The following is a 15647-nucleotide window of genomic DNA, read 5'->3' as shown; positions in this document are numbered from 1 at the left end:
CTTTCTACGGTAATGTCGTATAGAGATCGATAACAAAGAAAAGTTAATTTAGTATTTTGCAGTACCCAATATCCTCCACTTGGTGTCCCCAAAGTTCCATGAAATCTTCTTGAATTTAAAGTCTACCCAACAACAGTACTGAGGCGTCTTCCCGCTGATTTATATATACAAGTTTGGTACGAACGGTATATCGAGAGGTTATAGTTCATGTTAGAGGTCGTTCTGAGTATATTCAGGTATATTTTGTTGACGTTACTCCGGTGCGGTCATCTACATTTTAATATTTTAATAAAATCTAAAAGGATATCCCAGAATAAATAGACTAAATGTCCAGTGCTGCTATACATAACGCCTACGTTCATGCGCTTCTTGAATATATACCTGGCATTTAACTGCTCATCGAGTAAGTAAAGAATGTCCATGTCCTTGTGGTCTTTGTGCAGTCAATTTACCTTAACGGCAGTTATAATTAAAGAACAACTCTATACTATATACCTAGAGATACCTCGTCCTCAGGTATTATTCATGTACTTACATTTCCCAGAATGCATTTTAAGAGGAAGTAGTGTATGACCATGTAGTTAAGGGTCTTAATATTAACAAAGGTATGTATGAATGTATGAGGCATATGCATTTAAGTTGACCCCTCTAATGATTTGACATCTATAATCATGGTTCAGCCTTAATATTTAAAATTATGCTGCACTGAATTCTGAACTTCTGCAGCAGACATCTCCCAGTATGCTCATTAAAGGTCATTAGAAAATCCATGAAGAAGGTGTTTTTGGTAGATGACAGTCATTTTCTGCTATTATATCCTATTATGGATACAGGGAATATGAAGAAGTGTGCCTTGCTTTGGGTGGTAATGAACAATAATAACAAAAACAGAGCATAAAATAATGATTATGCTGCCAAAATATGATTTCCTTTCATTTAAATGTGTAGCTGAGAATTTAACTCTACCCTCATCTTGCTGTCTTTGTCCCCCCAAAAAACAGTTTTGTGAAAAGCCCTTCAAAAGAAAAAAAAAAAAAAAAAAAAAAAAGAACCTGCAATGATAATTTATCAACTTGATCTGCTGAGTTCCTCTAATACCATAAATACAGCTTTTTAATAATTTAGACTGATGAAGTAAAAATTCAACCCCTAAAAAAATCAGACTGGAAAAGTCCGGCTCCATGCTCACATCAAGCATAATCAAACCAAATTCAACTACTTTGTAAGCACGGTTTATTGGCACACATAATGGTAAAGCATACATACCAGACATCAGATATGACACTGAACACCTCTGCTATATAATGTACAAATGGTGTCTAATAATACTAGGCGCAAACATATTTAGAAACGTGTTAGCTTCCTTACAAATGCACAAATAAATACCCATAAGATCCAATTGTATAAAGACATCCATCATTGTCTTCTTGCCCATTTTTAAACAAAAATCCAACAAAAGAGATCAGGGATATACTGTAGTATCAATTCAATTAATGATTAAAGAACAAGTGTGAACACAAACACAGGGATCTCAAAGTGTTTCTGTCGGGTGGATGGGATTTGATCTTGTCTTTAAAATGTTACAGTTGCTGTTTTTGTGGGGAGGGCGGTTCCTACAATATGTCACAGAGTACACAACAAATATCATCATGTGACTGTGTGGCTGTTATTAACATTGTGGCTTTGGTTCTCCACTAGCTAGAGAGGACATTAAGAGTTTGGTTCTGACAGAGGCAAACAGGCATCCATCCAAACCACCCAACAGAAATCTGAACCTCCTGTACAAAACAAAACAGCTGCCATGTCCAAACTGCTTTCAGTGGCTGATTTACAGTGGACAAAATAGATTCCACCTCTATTTACAGAGCTACAAACCTTGTAACAGTGTTCCCAAACTGATGAACCCAAAAGGAAAATCCAACGGATGAGTTTTATAAAGCACATAGATCAAACAAAAAAAGAAAATTCCTATAAAATCATGCAGGAAAAGGCTTTAGTATCAGTTTGGGAGTAGGTCGTTAAAGGGAAAGAAGTCCAATTTTCCAGGAAGAAAAAAAGAAAAGAAATCAACAATAACGCATCAACGCGTGTCGGCAAAGTTCACATACTGATCTGCAAAATTACAATGTGATTGCAAAAGGATTCTGAGAGAAGCGAAATACCAATAGACTACAAACACAATCAAACTGGTTTGCATGAAATCACAATCTGTGACGACCGCGGTAATGTGGAAAAACAATCGTAGGACACGAGTTTCCCTTGTTTCAAAGGAGTCCATAGTGGTAGAGAACTTTTATTTCGCCTTAATTGGAAATGGAAATAAACAGCAACAGCAGAAACAAACCAACAGCCGACTGAATTTCCAATAAAAATGCAATTGCCTCAAACAATATTTCATTTGTCTCCAATGTGGTTAGATGCTTCCAATGGCTCTGGTGGCTGTTAAAAAACACTTTGCCTTCTTGAGCTTGCTTATTTTCTTTGAAGATATTTTGTTCGTTGTTTTTACTCTTCTTCTTTTCTCCCCACTGTCTACCATCAGCAGGATGACTTGTGACCTGGAGGTCAACCAATCACATCTGTGGTATTCCACTAGATGAGAGGTCTGTAGCTGAGGGTCCAAAGAGGAGAATTTGATCCACAATTTTCCACTGCATTCTTGGAAAAAAAAAAAGAAAAAAAAAAAAAAAAGAAATCCCACACCTTGTTATTTTTACATTATAGTTGCATACAACCTGTATGCATTTCTTGTCTGTGGATATTGCTGTGCAATGCTGCCAGTTCTCAGTGTTCTCCTAGATGTTACAGTGATTCAGAAAAGAAGAAAATATCCGGGACGGACGTACAGTATTTTGGCTGGACATGCCGGTGGTGACTTTGCAGACGGGGGGGGGGGGGGGTTCTGATTCAGTACAATGTTATGAGGCATAGAAGTACTGCCCTCAGGGGAAGGGGGGAGGTTAAAAAGTCCAGTCCACATGAAGTCAAGGATCTGTTGGGCTTTTCTTTTCCCTCTTCTTTTGTTTTACTGCGAGGGTTGTGGCGCCGTGCTCTCGGGCTTGCTATCCTGGGCGGCGGGGGCTTTGCTGCTCCAAGGGGCATTGTTGCCCAGAGCTGGGGAGCTATTAAAGTCGTCTTCGTCATCCAGGCCGTTGGTGGCATCGTACTGTGTGTTCTCCAGACGGGTGATCAAACGCTCATCCTCGTCCCCAAACTCGCCGCCCATCAGGGTCGGCTCGCCCACCACCATCACGTCCTTAAGAAAGAGAGAGAAGTAGAGAGGAAGGTATATGATATTTTTTATTCTAAAAACAGAAAAACACATAATTTGTCCTTTTTTTTCCCCCTGGCTGTTCCAAAGGTAACAACATATTTAAACTGTCCCGACAGCTGGGTCACTTTATCAGTCACTTTTTAATTGTGTGCTTCCTTTCACGCCCTGAATATTCACATTACCATACAATGGGTTCACTGCTGTATACAAGCAGGGGTGCATTTTGGCTAGACCACTGTAAAATTTGTAGCTTATCCAATGGGAGTTTGAACAGGTTTATCACAGAGATAAGAGATACATGCGTACAAATATAAAGCAACCCCTAAATACACTTATAGTACATGCAAATATTATTGCAAAAAGCCACAAAATTCACTGCATCATCCTTTTTCGTCAACTGTTTTATTTTTTTATTATTGCCGTGTGTAATTTTTGTCCTCTTTTTGTTCTTCTTCTCTTTTCTTTTTATTAACTAACTCATCCATTTGTTAATTTCACCCATTTACATTCTTTAAAGCAGTCTCTAACTAGTTTTGAAGTCTGGCTTACAAATATAATTAACTTTTACACAGGGAGCCGTGGAATGTTTTTGGTTTTGTGCAGGGCCGGCTGTATTTAGCCTTGGGGTGATTCAGAATTAATATGCTAAAGTGAGTGAGAAATCACCAGAGAAGAAATTAATGCATATCTGTTTCATCTAATTCTCAGACCAAAGCACCATCTGAATATCAAATGAACGCAGATCCACCCGAAAAGACCTTATAATAACATTTTCATTACTTCAAATAAATGATTATGTATGTTGTCTGTTTCCTATAATTAGAATTTAATCAATGACATTTTAAAACAGAGGGTTAAAAAAAAGCAAGAGGTCAAAAAAATAAACATTTAGTTGTACTCTAGACCAGACTTTATCATCATTTTTGTTTGAAGAAGGTATGCCCGGTTGCTCTATGATGGTAGAGGTACAGTGTGTGTTTTTCTGCTTCAATTATCATCCCTTTCTTCCGATCTAAAGACAGTACATGTGTGCTCTTCAGTGGGTTTTTTGGACAGACGCTGGCATATTAAGTGATCCAATTTCTCTAAGCACCCCATGCAAAGGAAACATTCCCATCCAGATAGCAGATTCCTCCAGTGCCTAAGCATCTGTACCCATCCCAATCAATGCTCATCATGTAAGACATATTTCACAGAGATGGCCCTCTCACGGGGGGTCAAGGAATTAAAGGAGAAAGATTGATCTATTATCCGCTGATATCGGTGACTGTTGTGATGTGAAGGAATCCTGATGGAGGGGGATGCCCCATGTGTGAGCTTGCATTTTGTCACGTTGCTAAGTTCATCCTCACTTTGACTAAACATAATCACTGGAGTGGAATCTGTGAATCACTGTGAATACTGATCAGTAGGTTCTGAATCAATCACAGGTTTATTTATTTGTGCATCTTTCGAAGTCTTTGTGTCTCGCTTTGGCTGCCTAAGCATCCCCCGACTGGCGAGCCCCAACAACATCCATCGTAACCTGGGAAAAAGCTGTACAGTTAAATGGAGCACATGCTTCACTGGCCATGTGTGTCAACGTTGCCCTGCTTAAGAGATCTCGCTCTCCTCAGCCATCTCCTCTGCAGCACACATACAAAGGACAAACAGTACACTGGCACACAAACCTAGATAAGCTTACTGTACAATCGCACACCTGAACATAAACACAGTCGGTCGGATGCAGATTAGTCCTGTAGGTGAAGTACACAACACACACACAAGCCTCTGGCTACAGACCCGAATCACACAGAGCAGAGAGCAAACACGCGATGCACGCAGCAATCATTGATGTAAACATACAAATAAAACTAGACAACTTAGCACACCCTACAACTACGCACGTAAAAAACACGCAATCTTTGATGGGAAGCACCAATGAGGAGAGGCAGTTTATTTATCCAAGCCATCCCCAAAACCCCCCCAGCGACCACTTCTACACCCCACTATGCCTTAATCAGGCTAATTAATTTAGGTGAGCTTTTCAACTAAATGACAATATCCACACTGATTTGTCAATTTGCATAGCTAATTAAGTCATTAGCTAAAAACGTGCTGATTGCCAACAAGCCTTGCATTCACCATCTGTTCCTGTGAGGAGGCCTGTCAACCTACCTCTGGCCAATTTTGGGCACCCCCCCCCCTCAAAAAAAAGAAAAAAATCCCTCGGGTGATAACAGCTGGTGGCTAGTCTGAGACTGGGGAGCACTAATTGTGAGCTAATTAATAGTGTCTACTTGTCTACTCATCTCGTTAAGAGTTAGCTTTCGCAGTAGCTAAGCGGTGAGGTTTTGAATAGGCCGACTCAGGGATGAACGCCTCCCTGCTCCCTTCATTCACTGAGCAGTGTCATTACCATATTTTTACAGAGATTAGCTGCGCGGAGCGTAGAGAACATATTTGCTCCACGGGCCTCCGAAACAACAAGTGTGATTTAGATGGGATAGTGACGCCAGCAACAGGATAAGAAGACACAACTGTCCCTTAAAGCAACAAGGATAAGAACACAGCATGAAGTAAGACAATAATGTTATCCGATCCCTGTTACTTCTCTATTTAAATATAACGTACATTTCATGACTATATTTTCCCTGATGCTACATTTAAAAAGGGGGAAAAAGATGAAAGCCTTTAATTCCCTCTAAAGCATTAAGATCATTTACTGTTATTAAAAACATGCATGACATAAATAAGTCACAAATATGTTGTTACGTTAAAAAAACAACCTTAAGTTTTAGCTTTATTATTATTATTTTCAGTGGTGGATAAATACACATTGGGTCAGTGCGTGAATATAAGAAGTATTTATTATAATTAAATAGGGCTGACCCAAGCTTTGGATTCATAGATACCTTTGAATGTTCACTGTAGATTTTTTCATGTGTACAATTCTGCCGTCAGACAAGTGGATTTATTAAACAACATACTCAAATTCCAAATTATCAGTAAAGATATGTATAAAACACTCATCAGAGTTACTTCTGTTATGTCTCACGTCTGTGGCACTTCAAATTCCTTTCTCATTGCAGAACCTTGAATGTTGTGCTCAAATCCTCTTCAGTTACAGCTCTGTTGTTTATATGCATTGGACAGACTTCGCATTAAGGCTTTACTCTACGATATGCCTTCTATAATATGCTCCCTATGTGACCATCTTACAATGAGAACTAACTGGGGATTGCTGTTTGAGATGCCTGCTGGGCAAAGAAGGAACATGTGCGCAAAACTTAATTTAAACCACTAGAGGTCAGTGTTGCTCATTCCATGAACACACCACCCCAACACGCCACCACCTTCCTTCCCCCACACCTCCTCTTCTCCAGCCACTGGTAACCCCCCTTCCCCTTGTGAGGGTCCACTCCTTATTGTTATTGGGCTCACGTAGGCTTGTGTTCAGCCACAAACGAACAACTTCTCAGACAAAGACAGCAGGCGCACAACATATGTAACCAGCATGTTACCAGCCACGCTGCCAGTCTTTAAGAGGCGTGTGAATGCACGACATGAGTGGTACGGACGGCGTATGCGTGTGTGTGCGTCTGCGTGTGTTTATGTGTGTACGTGTGGGTGGGAAGGAGGTGGTGGGGGCAATAGTGATGGAGTAGAGAGTGTGCATGAGAGGGAGGATGGGGTTGGGGGGGTGGAGGGTGTATACAGATATCGGTAATAATGAGAGCTGGCACAGAGCCACGCTGCCTTCTAGAGAGAAAACAATTTGCGTGTGCTTTGTGTATATGTGTGTGAGTTGTACATTATGTATGTGCGAGATGGAGGGAAGGAGGTAAAAGAGGAGAGCGAGGGCAACAAAACTAAAAAGACGGCTAACCACAGGACAGAATATAGAGGGTCAATACAGCGTGAGTGTGTGTAGAGGTGACCCAGAGTTTGTTCCTTATACAAGAGTAAAATTAGAATAACAAGAAAAACAAGAAAAGCAGCATTAAAAAAAACACAACAACCCCTGCATAAACTGAGAGGCAGTCGCCAGTCGATCCGGCATTGAAATCATTCAACCTAATGGGATGTAAAGTTTCTACAAGTTCTATAATGTCCCTTTATTCAACCCTGTATCCTAGAAATGACTTGCATTTACTTCAAATAGTTTTTAATTAGTGAATTTGCCATTATGCAAAGCATGTTTACGGAGGACCTTTCATTTGCTTCTTTTCCTTTACAATATGCAACCGTGGAATAATACATGTCTCTACTTGTAGTTTGAAAGGACCCTTGAACTTTTTTGTGGTTATATTTTGCCGAGTTAAAGGTCTTGGTAAAAGTCGGAAAAAGATTACGATCTTTGTCAAATACTGAAAAAGCCAAAAGAAACACCACGTTTACTGCATGTTTACTTTATTAAAATCACACTGAAACGATTTTATTTCTGAAGTGTTTTTGTTGCTTAAACTTAACCACAGACACTCTCCAGTGTCCTGCACTTTATACACCACTTTGTGTGTAGTGCTTACATGCATGAGTTTCCTACACTGCAAAAAAACATCCCTAAGAAGCATAATAAAGATTTTTATGGTTTTGTTCGAAGCAAGCAGCAGTATATAAAAATCTTTTCTGGGAGATCTGGTTGTTGTTCCGCACACGCTGTATAGAAAGGCATTGGAACCTCAAATTTCCCATTAAGCAGTATTAGTCTTATATAGAAGGCAGCCACACATTAATGCTAACCGGCGACACTTTAATGTCAATAAATTCCTTTTATGTTTGGAATTGGCGCACTCTCAACGGCACTGAAATGTGTGTTGAAAAACAGTGCACCAGTGTGGCTACAGAACAGTAAATTGGATGCTGTAGTGTAAATATAATACAGTGTGTGCATAATAAGCAGTGTATGGAATGACAGTGCAGCCTTTGCAGACTCTCACAATGGCATTGAATCCTCGAGGGGAGTGCCAAGCATGTGGTGTGATACTCAGCTGTTTAAGAGGCTATTTAACCTCTAACTGTGTCAAGTGGCCTTTTATGGAAACCTGTAGCTAAATCAGGCATTCATACACAAATGTAATTAGTTTCACGTTGAGTAAAGGTGTTCAAAGTTGATCTGAAAGCTGTTTTGGACATAAGTTTTATATTTATAGTGTAAAAACATTTAATTATGTTGATAGATTAAATGTATGTAATGTGTTAATAACACATATTTGAATATGCAGCATGTTTGTTACATTGTTTCTTTTCATTTTAGATGCTTCTTGTTTTAATTGTGTTAATTTCATTTACAATGGCTTATCAATATTTCTGATATTTTCCATTTACTGGTGCTTAAAGTTTATTGTTTAACAAAAAGGTGAAAAAGTTAGTAAGTCAAGAGTATGTATTAAAAAATAACACTGTTCTAAAGCAGCTACAGTATAGTTCTATAGTATATGGATGTTGGCATCAGCTTCAGTAATCCCACATCTGCTGGACTTCAGGGATTTAAACAAGAAACCTCATTCAAAGGAGAGCAATCAGTATCCTTAAGTTTTTTCTTGGTTCTTGTTTGTTTATGTCTTCGTTACATTTGTGTGAGAGCAAGTACAGCTAGCCACCAGTCCTCTGGACAGTTGTGAGTTCAGGTTCTTGCTCAAGGGCATTTCAAGCGTGGTGGCTGAGAGAGGGCAAAGTGTCACCTACCCCACCCACATTTTCCCATTTGGTCCTGATATTCAAGCCTTTTTTTTCCTTTTTAAACCTCCAGGCTGCAGCCACTTGGTTGAGCAACGGGGTCAGCTGGGTCTTTTCGAACATGCGTATTCTGACAAGAATAAAGTTTACTCTGAGATACTGAATACTCGAGAAAAATTAAGTATGCAGCTACAAAACATGATACAACCCACGGCAAAAAAAAAAAAAAGCAGCAGAAGAGTTTCATTCACCTTTTTTACTTGTTTTTCATAAACCTGCTCTTGAACTGTATTTTATGTATTTTCTCTTTATCTTTTGGGGCCACATGTTTTCATTCACGTCCCACGGGGTTTCTTTTTCTCAGAACCGAGACTTTAGTTCCTTTGTTACCCTCATTTGCGCAAATAATCTAAGCTTAATAGCTGCACTAGCATTCAGAATTTCCTGTTTGTTACCCTCTAAACTTGCATGTGAAGACTTTGCAACAAAAAAAAAAAAAAAAAAAAGAGGAGGGAAAGTGGAGCTGATGCTTACAGGTACCTGACTGGAGAGGCTGAAGTTGGTGGCCGGGCTGCGTTTCTTGCTCGCAGTGGTGCCCACACTGCTATTGGCGCTGCTGGCTGAGTTCTTCCGTTTCCTCCTCTTCGTGGTTGTCTGTCGGGCAGGCTCAGCTTTGGCGCGACCAGCAAAGAGAAACAGAGGCCATGCCAAGAACATAATGCATACAGACGGAGACAAGGTGTAGGGGTGTGCGCAGTATGCAGTGTGCATGTATATATGTGTGTGGGGTCAAACAGTAGACGCTTCGACTGTCAGAGTTGCATGCAGATACAGAAAAAACATGGACAGAAATGTTCAAAAGGCCAGAGTACATGCACGCATGCAGAAAGAACGCATGCAAAAACGGGCTACGCAAATTCTACAGAACCCGTGCTTTGTTTTCTTCTGAGGTGAAACCACACGAGTGTTAACATCTCCCAAGACATGCACTAGTAAGAAAGAACCCCTTTTTTTATTTGCATAAATGCTCAACAATGGACCCTGATGCTCATCGTAATGTAAATTTGTTAATGATTTCGGCACAGCACCGACTGTGGTGTTCCTCAATCGCACGAACCAGATTAAAACTGCTCTAGTGAGGCAGAAAGCCCATCTGTGTTTGTCTCACTAAATATGCTTTTATGTATGCATTCTTGCACATTCGTCTGAGTGTGTATAGTTTTAATCACTCTGTTTTAGAATGGTTTAACATGCATCATCTAACCTGTATCTTTTTTTTAAAAAATTCAGTACAGGTATGAGGACTATTTTATTGACATGCAGTTGAGCATCCAAGAAAAACGTGCAAACAAAAATATATATTTCAGTGCATCCCGGTGAGCACCAGGGTGCTGCTTTCTTTTAAGGCTGCAGACGATAGACAATGTAAGAGAGAAGATACCTTTTTTGTGATTTGTGGGAAATATTTCCGTTTTGAAGTTCTGTGGGTGTCCAGCTGAAACCGGAGCCAAAGTCAGTTTTATTTTACTCAGAAAGTTGGATCATTTCTTAAACAATTTAAGACAAAAGAAGACCAGACCAGAGACGACGACACAGAAAAGGGAGAGAAATAACTGAACATTCAATGCCACACAGATGCTATTGAACCACTGTGCACCACTGTGCAAACTAAATGAAATATATTATTCTGCTAATGAGCCATACACGAGTCCTGAAAGTGCAATTAAATTATTAAACCATTATTATTAAAAAAGATATAAAGCACTGGCACAGGTTAAATAGAGATCTTAGTGTTTCTAGTATTAACAAAATAATTTATGTAGTGCATAATTTATGAATACAAGATTTTGCAAATCCTGCCAACATTTGTTAGAAAACATTATTCCTTTTAATCTCAAGAGAGAGAAGAAAACACTGCTATGATCTTCAAACAGATGTCTGAAAATGAAATACATTTTTTGAGGTTCTTACTAATCACACCAAGGGAGATGCTTTCATATTCAGTTATAACAACCAGCGACTCATGATACAAACAAAACTGAAACTATAAATCAGAGGCAAAACAAGAGGAATTTTTATCAGTCTTTCTTCTCTTTTGATTCCTGACTTTGACAGACGTGTGTGCAAAAAAAAAAGAAAGAAAAGAAAAGCGGGCCCATTGTCAGAGACAATCATTTCTGTTATCCGACTGGTTTCCTCCCGATGCTGAACCAGTGACGCACTAAAATCGCTTCCATTTCCACCAAAAGGACTTATCAGAGCATAAATGCGCCCGTGGCTTCCTTCCTGGCTAAATCCCAACCAGTTTCCAAGCTGGAGAAGAATTGCAGGAAAAGGAGAATAACACGCAACCAATAAGGAAAACCCCAATTCCAGCTAAACTGCAAAGATCAGGCAACTGTGATGTCAAAATAAAGACAGATGGTGAAACGGACTGAGAGCCCTGACCTCAAGGAAGAATCGAACTTAATTTTTACACGGCGGTTCAGAGCCAGCACTCCCACGTAAACGCTACCAAGCCAAATAACACAATAAACATATATAAATAACTCTATTCAGTATATGATGAATCTTTAGCAGCTACGGGGGATTTCAGATTAAGCTGTATTTTTATACCATGAGCACAATTAACTATCAATACAGGAGTCTGTTTTTTTTTTTTCCCTAAGACTTTATATTCATAAAATGCCCTCTGTTTTTTTTTCCCCTCTCTGTTTTCTTTTTTCTTTTCTTTGAAGAACGTCGTCGACGCTGGGGAGCCGCTGGCCAGGGAGCTGGATCTACTAGTTTGATTACACCCAGCACTCTTAATTAAAGTTACACAGGTCTGAGTCAAAGGCTTTTTGACTGGTGTTGGTTTTTAAAGACATCTCGTCACGCCTCGCTAAGCATTGCTGTAATTTGCAGCCACTCCGATGTGTCCAAACCCCCCCCCTTTCCCAAAAAAACCTCGGCTTACTCCTTCTCTCCAGCTTAAGAACCACACAGCCAATTTAAGCCTGGTACTTTTCAGAAACCACCCTGCAAACATCAATCATAGAAAGCTAAGAGGCTCGTTAAGATTGGCAAGGCTGAGATTCAAGAGGCAACCCTGAATTCTGATTAATTTCATATACCTGACAGGCAAAACATATTTAAGGGATTAAGACATATAATGGCAAATTTGGGAACATAAATGATGCAATGAAAACACATTCTGAGTGAAAATATTCAGATTCCCACACAGAGAGTGACGGGCTGGAATTAAAAGCTGTTAAAAGGAAGAATCTTAAAAGCTCAGTAAAGGAAACAATTAGATCTTGGGCTTGGATCTGAACATTTAAGAAGATGTTGTCATTATCCAATCTAGTTAATGCCACTTGGAACATCAAATGTTCACTTTCAATTAATTATTACATGAACTGCACAGTAAAACAGCTTTAACTGAAAACACATTCTTCTAAATCCGTGTATAAGGTAATGGGTAGTTACCTGGTGGGGCTACCATTCTCTGCCATTTTTGGAATAGGCATGTCTTGAGACAGTCCCGGGGGCTGAGGTTGTAGGTCTTGTGCCTTGACATGAGCTCCTGCATGGGCTCCAGGATGACACACAACTGCAAACACAACAGCACAAGCCACACACTTCGTTAAAGGAGACAGACACTTTCATCTTAATGACGCTGCTGTTCTTATTAAGGTAAAAAGAAACAAAAATGATGAGTTTGTTGTCTAATTAATCATGCACATACAGATTGTGAGCTATTCATTAGGCAGTAAATCTAGGTTTTATGGATACTATTAATATAGTACCTTTAGAAAACAGGTTACTATTAGAAAGTGTTTCACAGAGAAACAGAATGATGTGCAGGGTAAGGCTTTTTAATATACGCAGTCTTTGTTGAGCTGTTTATAATTCATAGAAAATTCAAATTCATGCACACAAACTTGGACATGTGTGTGTCTGAGTGCTTCTGCTTTAGACACAGCCAACTCACAGACTGGCCTCATCGTTTCCACACTGTCCTCCAACAATATTCTGCTCTTAAGGAGACTTTAAGTACAGTTTTCATCTAGGGGAAAACTGTAAATCTCTGGTGATATCTTGTAGGAGGAATCAGGGGTCGTCTTGTCATTTTAAATACATCAGGATAAGCTTATCCAGATAACATCTGGATAGCATTACAAGTTGGTCAGCCCAACTTGTTCAGCAGCAGTAACCATCCAGATGCTTGTTGGTGTAGCTGGAGGACAACCATTGGCCAGTTGCAGGCCTGCGTGCATTAAACCAATCACAGGAAAATACTAGGATCAAACTCCAGGCAGCTAGCCTGGTTCATATCCTCTAACTGAATAAAACGGTTCTGTTTTTCTGACTCACTTTTGTCTGTCTAGGAAAAATTGAGCATTAAACGTTCTGCAACATCCATCCATCTATTTTTTTAAACTGCTCATCAAACTTGGGGTCACGGGGAGGCTGAAAGGCAGGTAAACCCTGGTCAGGTCACCAGTCAATCACAAGGCTAACAAAGAGAGATAGAGAGCCATTCAAGCTCACGTTCACACTGACGGCCAAATTAAAATGACCAGTTAATCTAACAAACTAGTCAAAATGTTAAAACTGGTTAATTTCTACATGGAATATTTTTGTTCTTTACTTCTCAGGACTAGCTGACTCTGGAGGTTGCACATGCAGGTGCTATGTTGAACAGATCCCCTCTGGTGGTGTTGCAATTTGCAGCCACAGAGTGCACTGCTTATAAGAACTTGAAATTGTCTTAAGTGAAATAGATGTTCTCCTGACACAGGCTACAATTAGATTCTGACCTTATATTACATTCTGGTCTGAAAAATCTACCCCGCAGAACAACTTGAGGCTGATTGAAAAACAAAATACTTAATTGCCACCTTTAACACGTTGACATAAGCACTTTCCGATCAAGGCCTGCATCAACACAGTGGCACAATTTGCTTTTGAAAACTGATAAATGAAAAGAATTTTTGTCACTCCTAGTGAAAAAGGGTTTTGTTTGAGTTAGGGCATCACAAAGTTTGACTACAATAACTACAATAACTTTTTGGTTAAAGTTAGAGAACAGTGATGAACATTGTTAACAAAAAACAGAGGAAGCAGGGAATAGAAAATACATTAAAAGTGAGCGACATGGCAATAAAAGTTTTATAAATGAAAAAAAAAAAATCTGTTTTCTATGCCAGTTGTGTTGTTGGTGGAATACAGAAAAAAACAATCACAATTACAGTGCTTTGGTAATTGGGTAGAGCAATTTGGAGACAAAGCTAGAGAGGTGAGGCTGAGGTGGAGTGGACATGTGTACAGGAGAGATAGTGGCTATATTTGGAAAAGGATGTTGAAGACAGAGATATCATGCAGAAAAGAGAGAAGGCTGGTAGTTATAGTGAAATGCAGAAGGTGGTGTGACCGACAAGGATGCTAGGGATAGGATGAGATGGAGACAGATCATGAAAGAAGGGAAAAAAGATAGTATTTTGGTTAATATTATAATCTTGATCGCTCATACTATTCTCGACAAATGTGTGTTTACTGGACATTGAAAAATGGGTGTTTTTACATGGTACTTTCATAGGCTACGTCCACACGTACCCGGGTATTTTTGAAAACGCTGATTTTTCTATGCGTTTGCACCTTTCGTCCACATGTAAACGGTGTTTTGGTCACTGAAAACGGAGATTTTTTTTTAAAAAATCCGGCCAGGGAGGATATTTTTGAAAACTCAGTTTTTGCATTTACGTGTGGACGAGAAAAAAGGAGAAAACGCAGGGTCAAAGGTGTGCGCATTTTTTGACGTCACACTGTGCGCCACGTTATTGTTTCGGTGAAATGAATTTCTACAATACTGTTACTGTTAATTGTACTCTCTGCAGTGTTTAAATACTTACATATAAACACACAGTTACTGTTCCTCCACACATAGGACTTGTCCCGCTTCTATGCCCCATCTTTGTTTACTTTTTCCCACCGAGGCTTCTAGACTTCTGATTGGCCAACATTTCTACACAGTTAGGAGTATATCGCCACCTGCTGCTTTGGCATGTTCCTAGCAGCGTTTTCCTTCATTTCTGCGTTTATGTGTGGACGGGATTATTTTTTAAAACGAAAACGGAAAATCGTTTTCAAAAATACCCGTGTACGTGTGGACGTAGCCTTAACTTTAAATGTAAGAGATAAATGAAAAAAATAAAAAAAGAGGTGCATGTGGGGGTGTACACAAGGTTTTCACTGGGACAAGGGGGTGTTTTTGAGCTTAAAACCTTTCTTGTAAGCTGGCCTAAGCCTTCACTTTGGAGACAGACCGGGGCTAGACAAAAGCAGAATACTTAATAAACAAGTAACATAATATTTACTCATATGCTTTGATATCAACGTGTTTCATGCCTTACTTCCACGTATGGTTTTGACTTACACACATGACTTATTACACATTCATATTTTCAGACGTGTTTTTAAAATGCAGGGAATTCAGTTCTGAGCATAATGGCGTCCTTGCCAAAGAGACAGGATGTGCAGAGCTGTCAGCACAGTAGTCACAAGTAGAGCTGAAGTAACAACCAACCAAAAGTAGACGCCAGAGAGAGACGCCAAATGAACTTTTTCAAGATATTTCTTGTTGATCAAAAGCTCATGTTGGCTTGAGCTAAACTAAACAGTGAAACAGCTTGGACTTTCAGGGAGAGTTGAAAAGTGCCCCAGGGTATGC

General features: G+C 39.5%; 1 protein-coding gene across 5 annotated transcripts in view; it reads right to left on the bottom strand.

Annotated features, from left to right (window-relative positions):
- Window positions 1-1216: 1216 nt before the first annotated feature.
- Window positions 1217-15647, bottom strand: part of ldb2a (LIM domain binding 2a) — a 104997-nt gene continuing 90566 nt past the window's right edge. Inside the window, exons 6-9 of one of the 5 annotated variants that reach the window (XM_006798870.3) lie at window positions 12404-12527; window positions 10374-10427; window positions 9467-9603; window positions 1217-3256 (exon numbers count right to left, since the gene is read on the bottom strand). In XM_006798870.3, coding sequence (XP_006798933.1) covers window positions 3026-3256; window positions 9467-9603; window positions 10374-10427; window positions 12404-12527 — 546 coding nt within the window. In that variant the 3' untranslated portion in view covers window positions 1217-3025. Of the gene's footprint in view, window positions 3257-9466; window positions 9620-10373; window positions 10428-12403; window positions 12528-15647 lie in introns of all 5 variants that reach the window. The other 4 variants (XM_006798871.3, XM_087846574.1, XM_087846591.1 and 1 more) reach the window with 4 other exon arrangements.

Source organism: Neolamprologus brichardi, chromosome 2, assembly GCF_056152115.1.
Source record: "Neolamprologus brichardi isolate AB-2024 chromosome 2, ASM5615211v1, whole genome shotgun sequence".
In the NCBI taxonomy this organism is placed as follows: domain Eukaryota; kingdom Metazoa; phylum Chordata; class Actinopteri; order Cichliformes; family Cichlidae; genus Neolamprologus; species Neolamprologus brichardi.
Note: the sequence above shows the minus strand (reverse complement) of the source record. Positions and strands in the feature narration are given on the sequence as shown.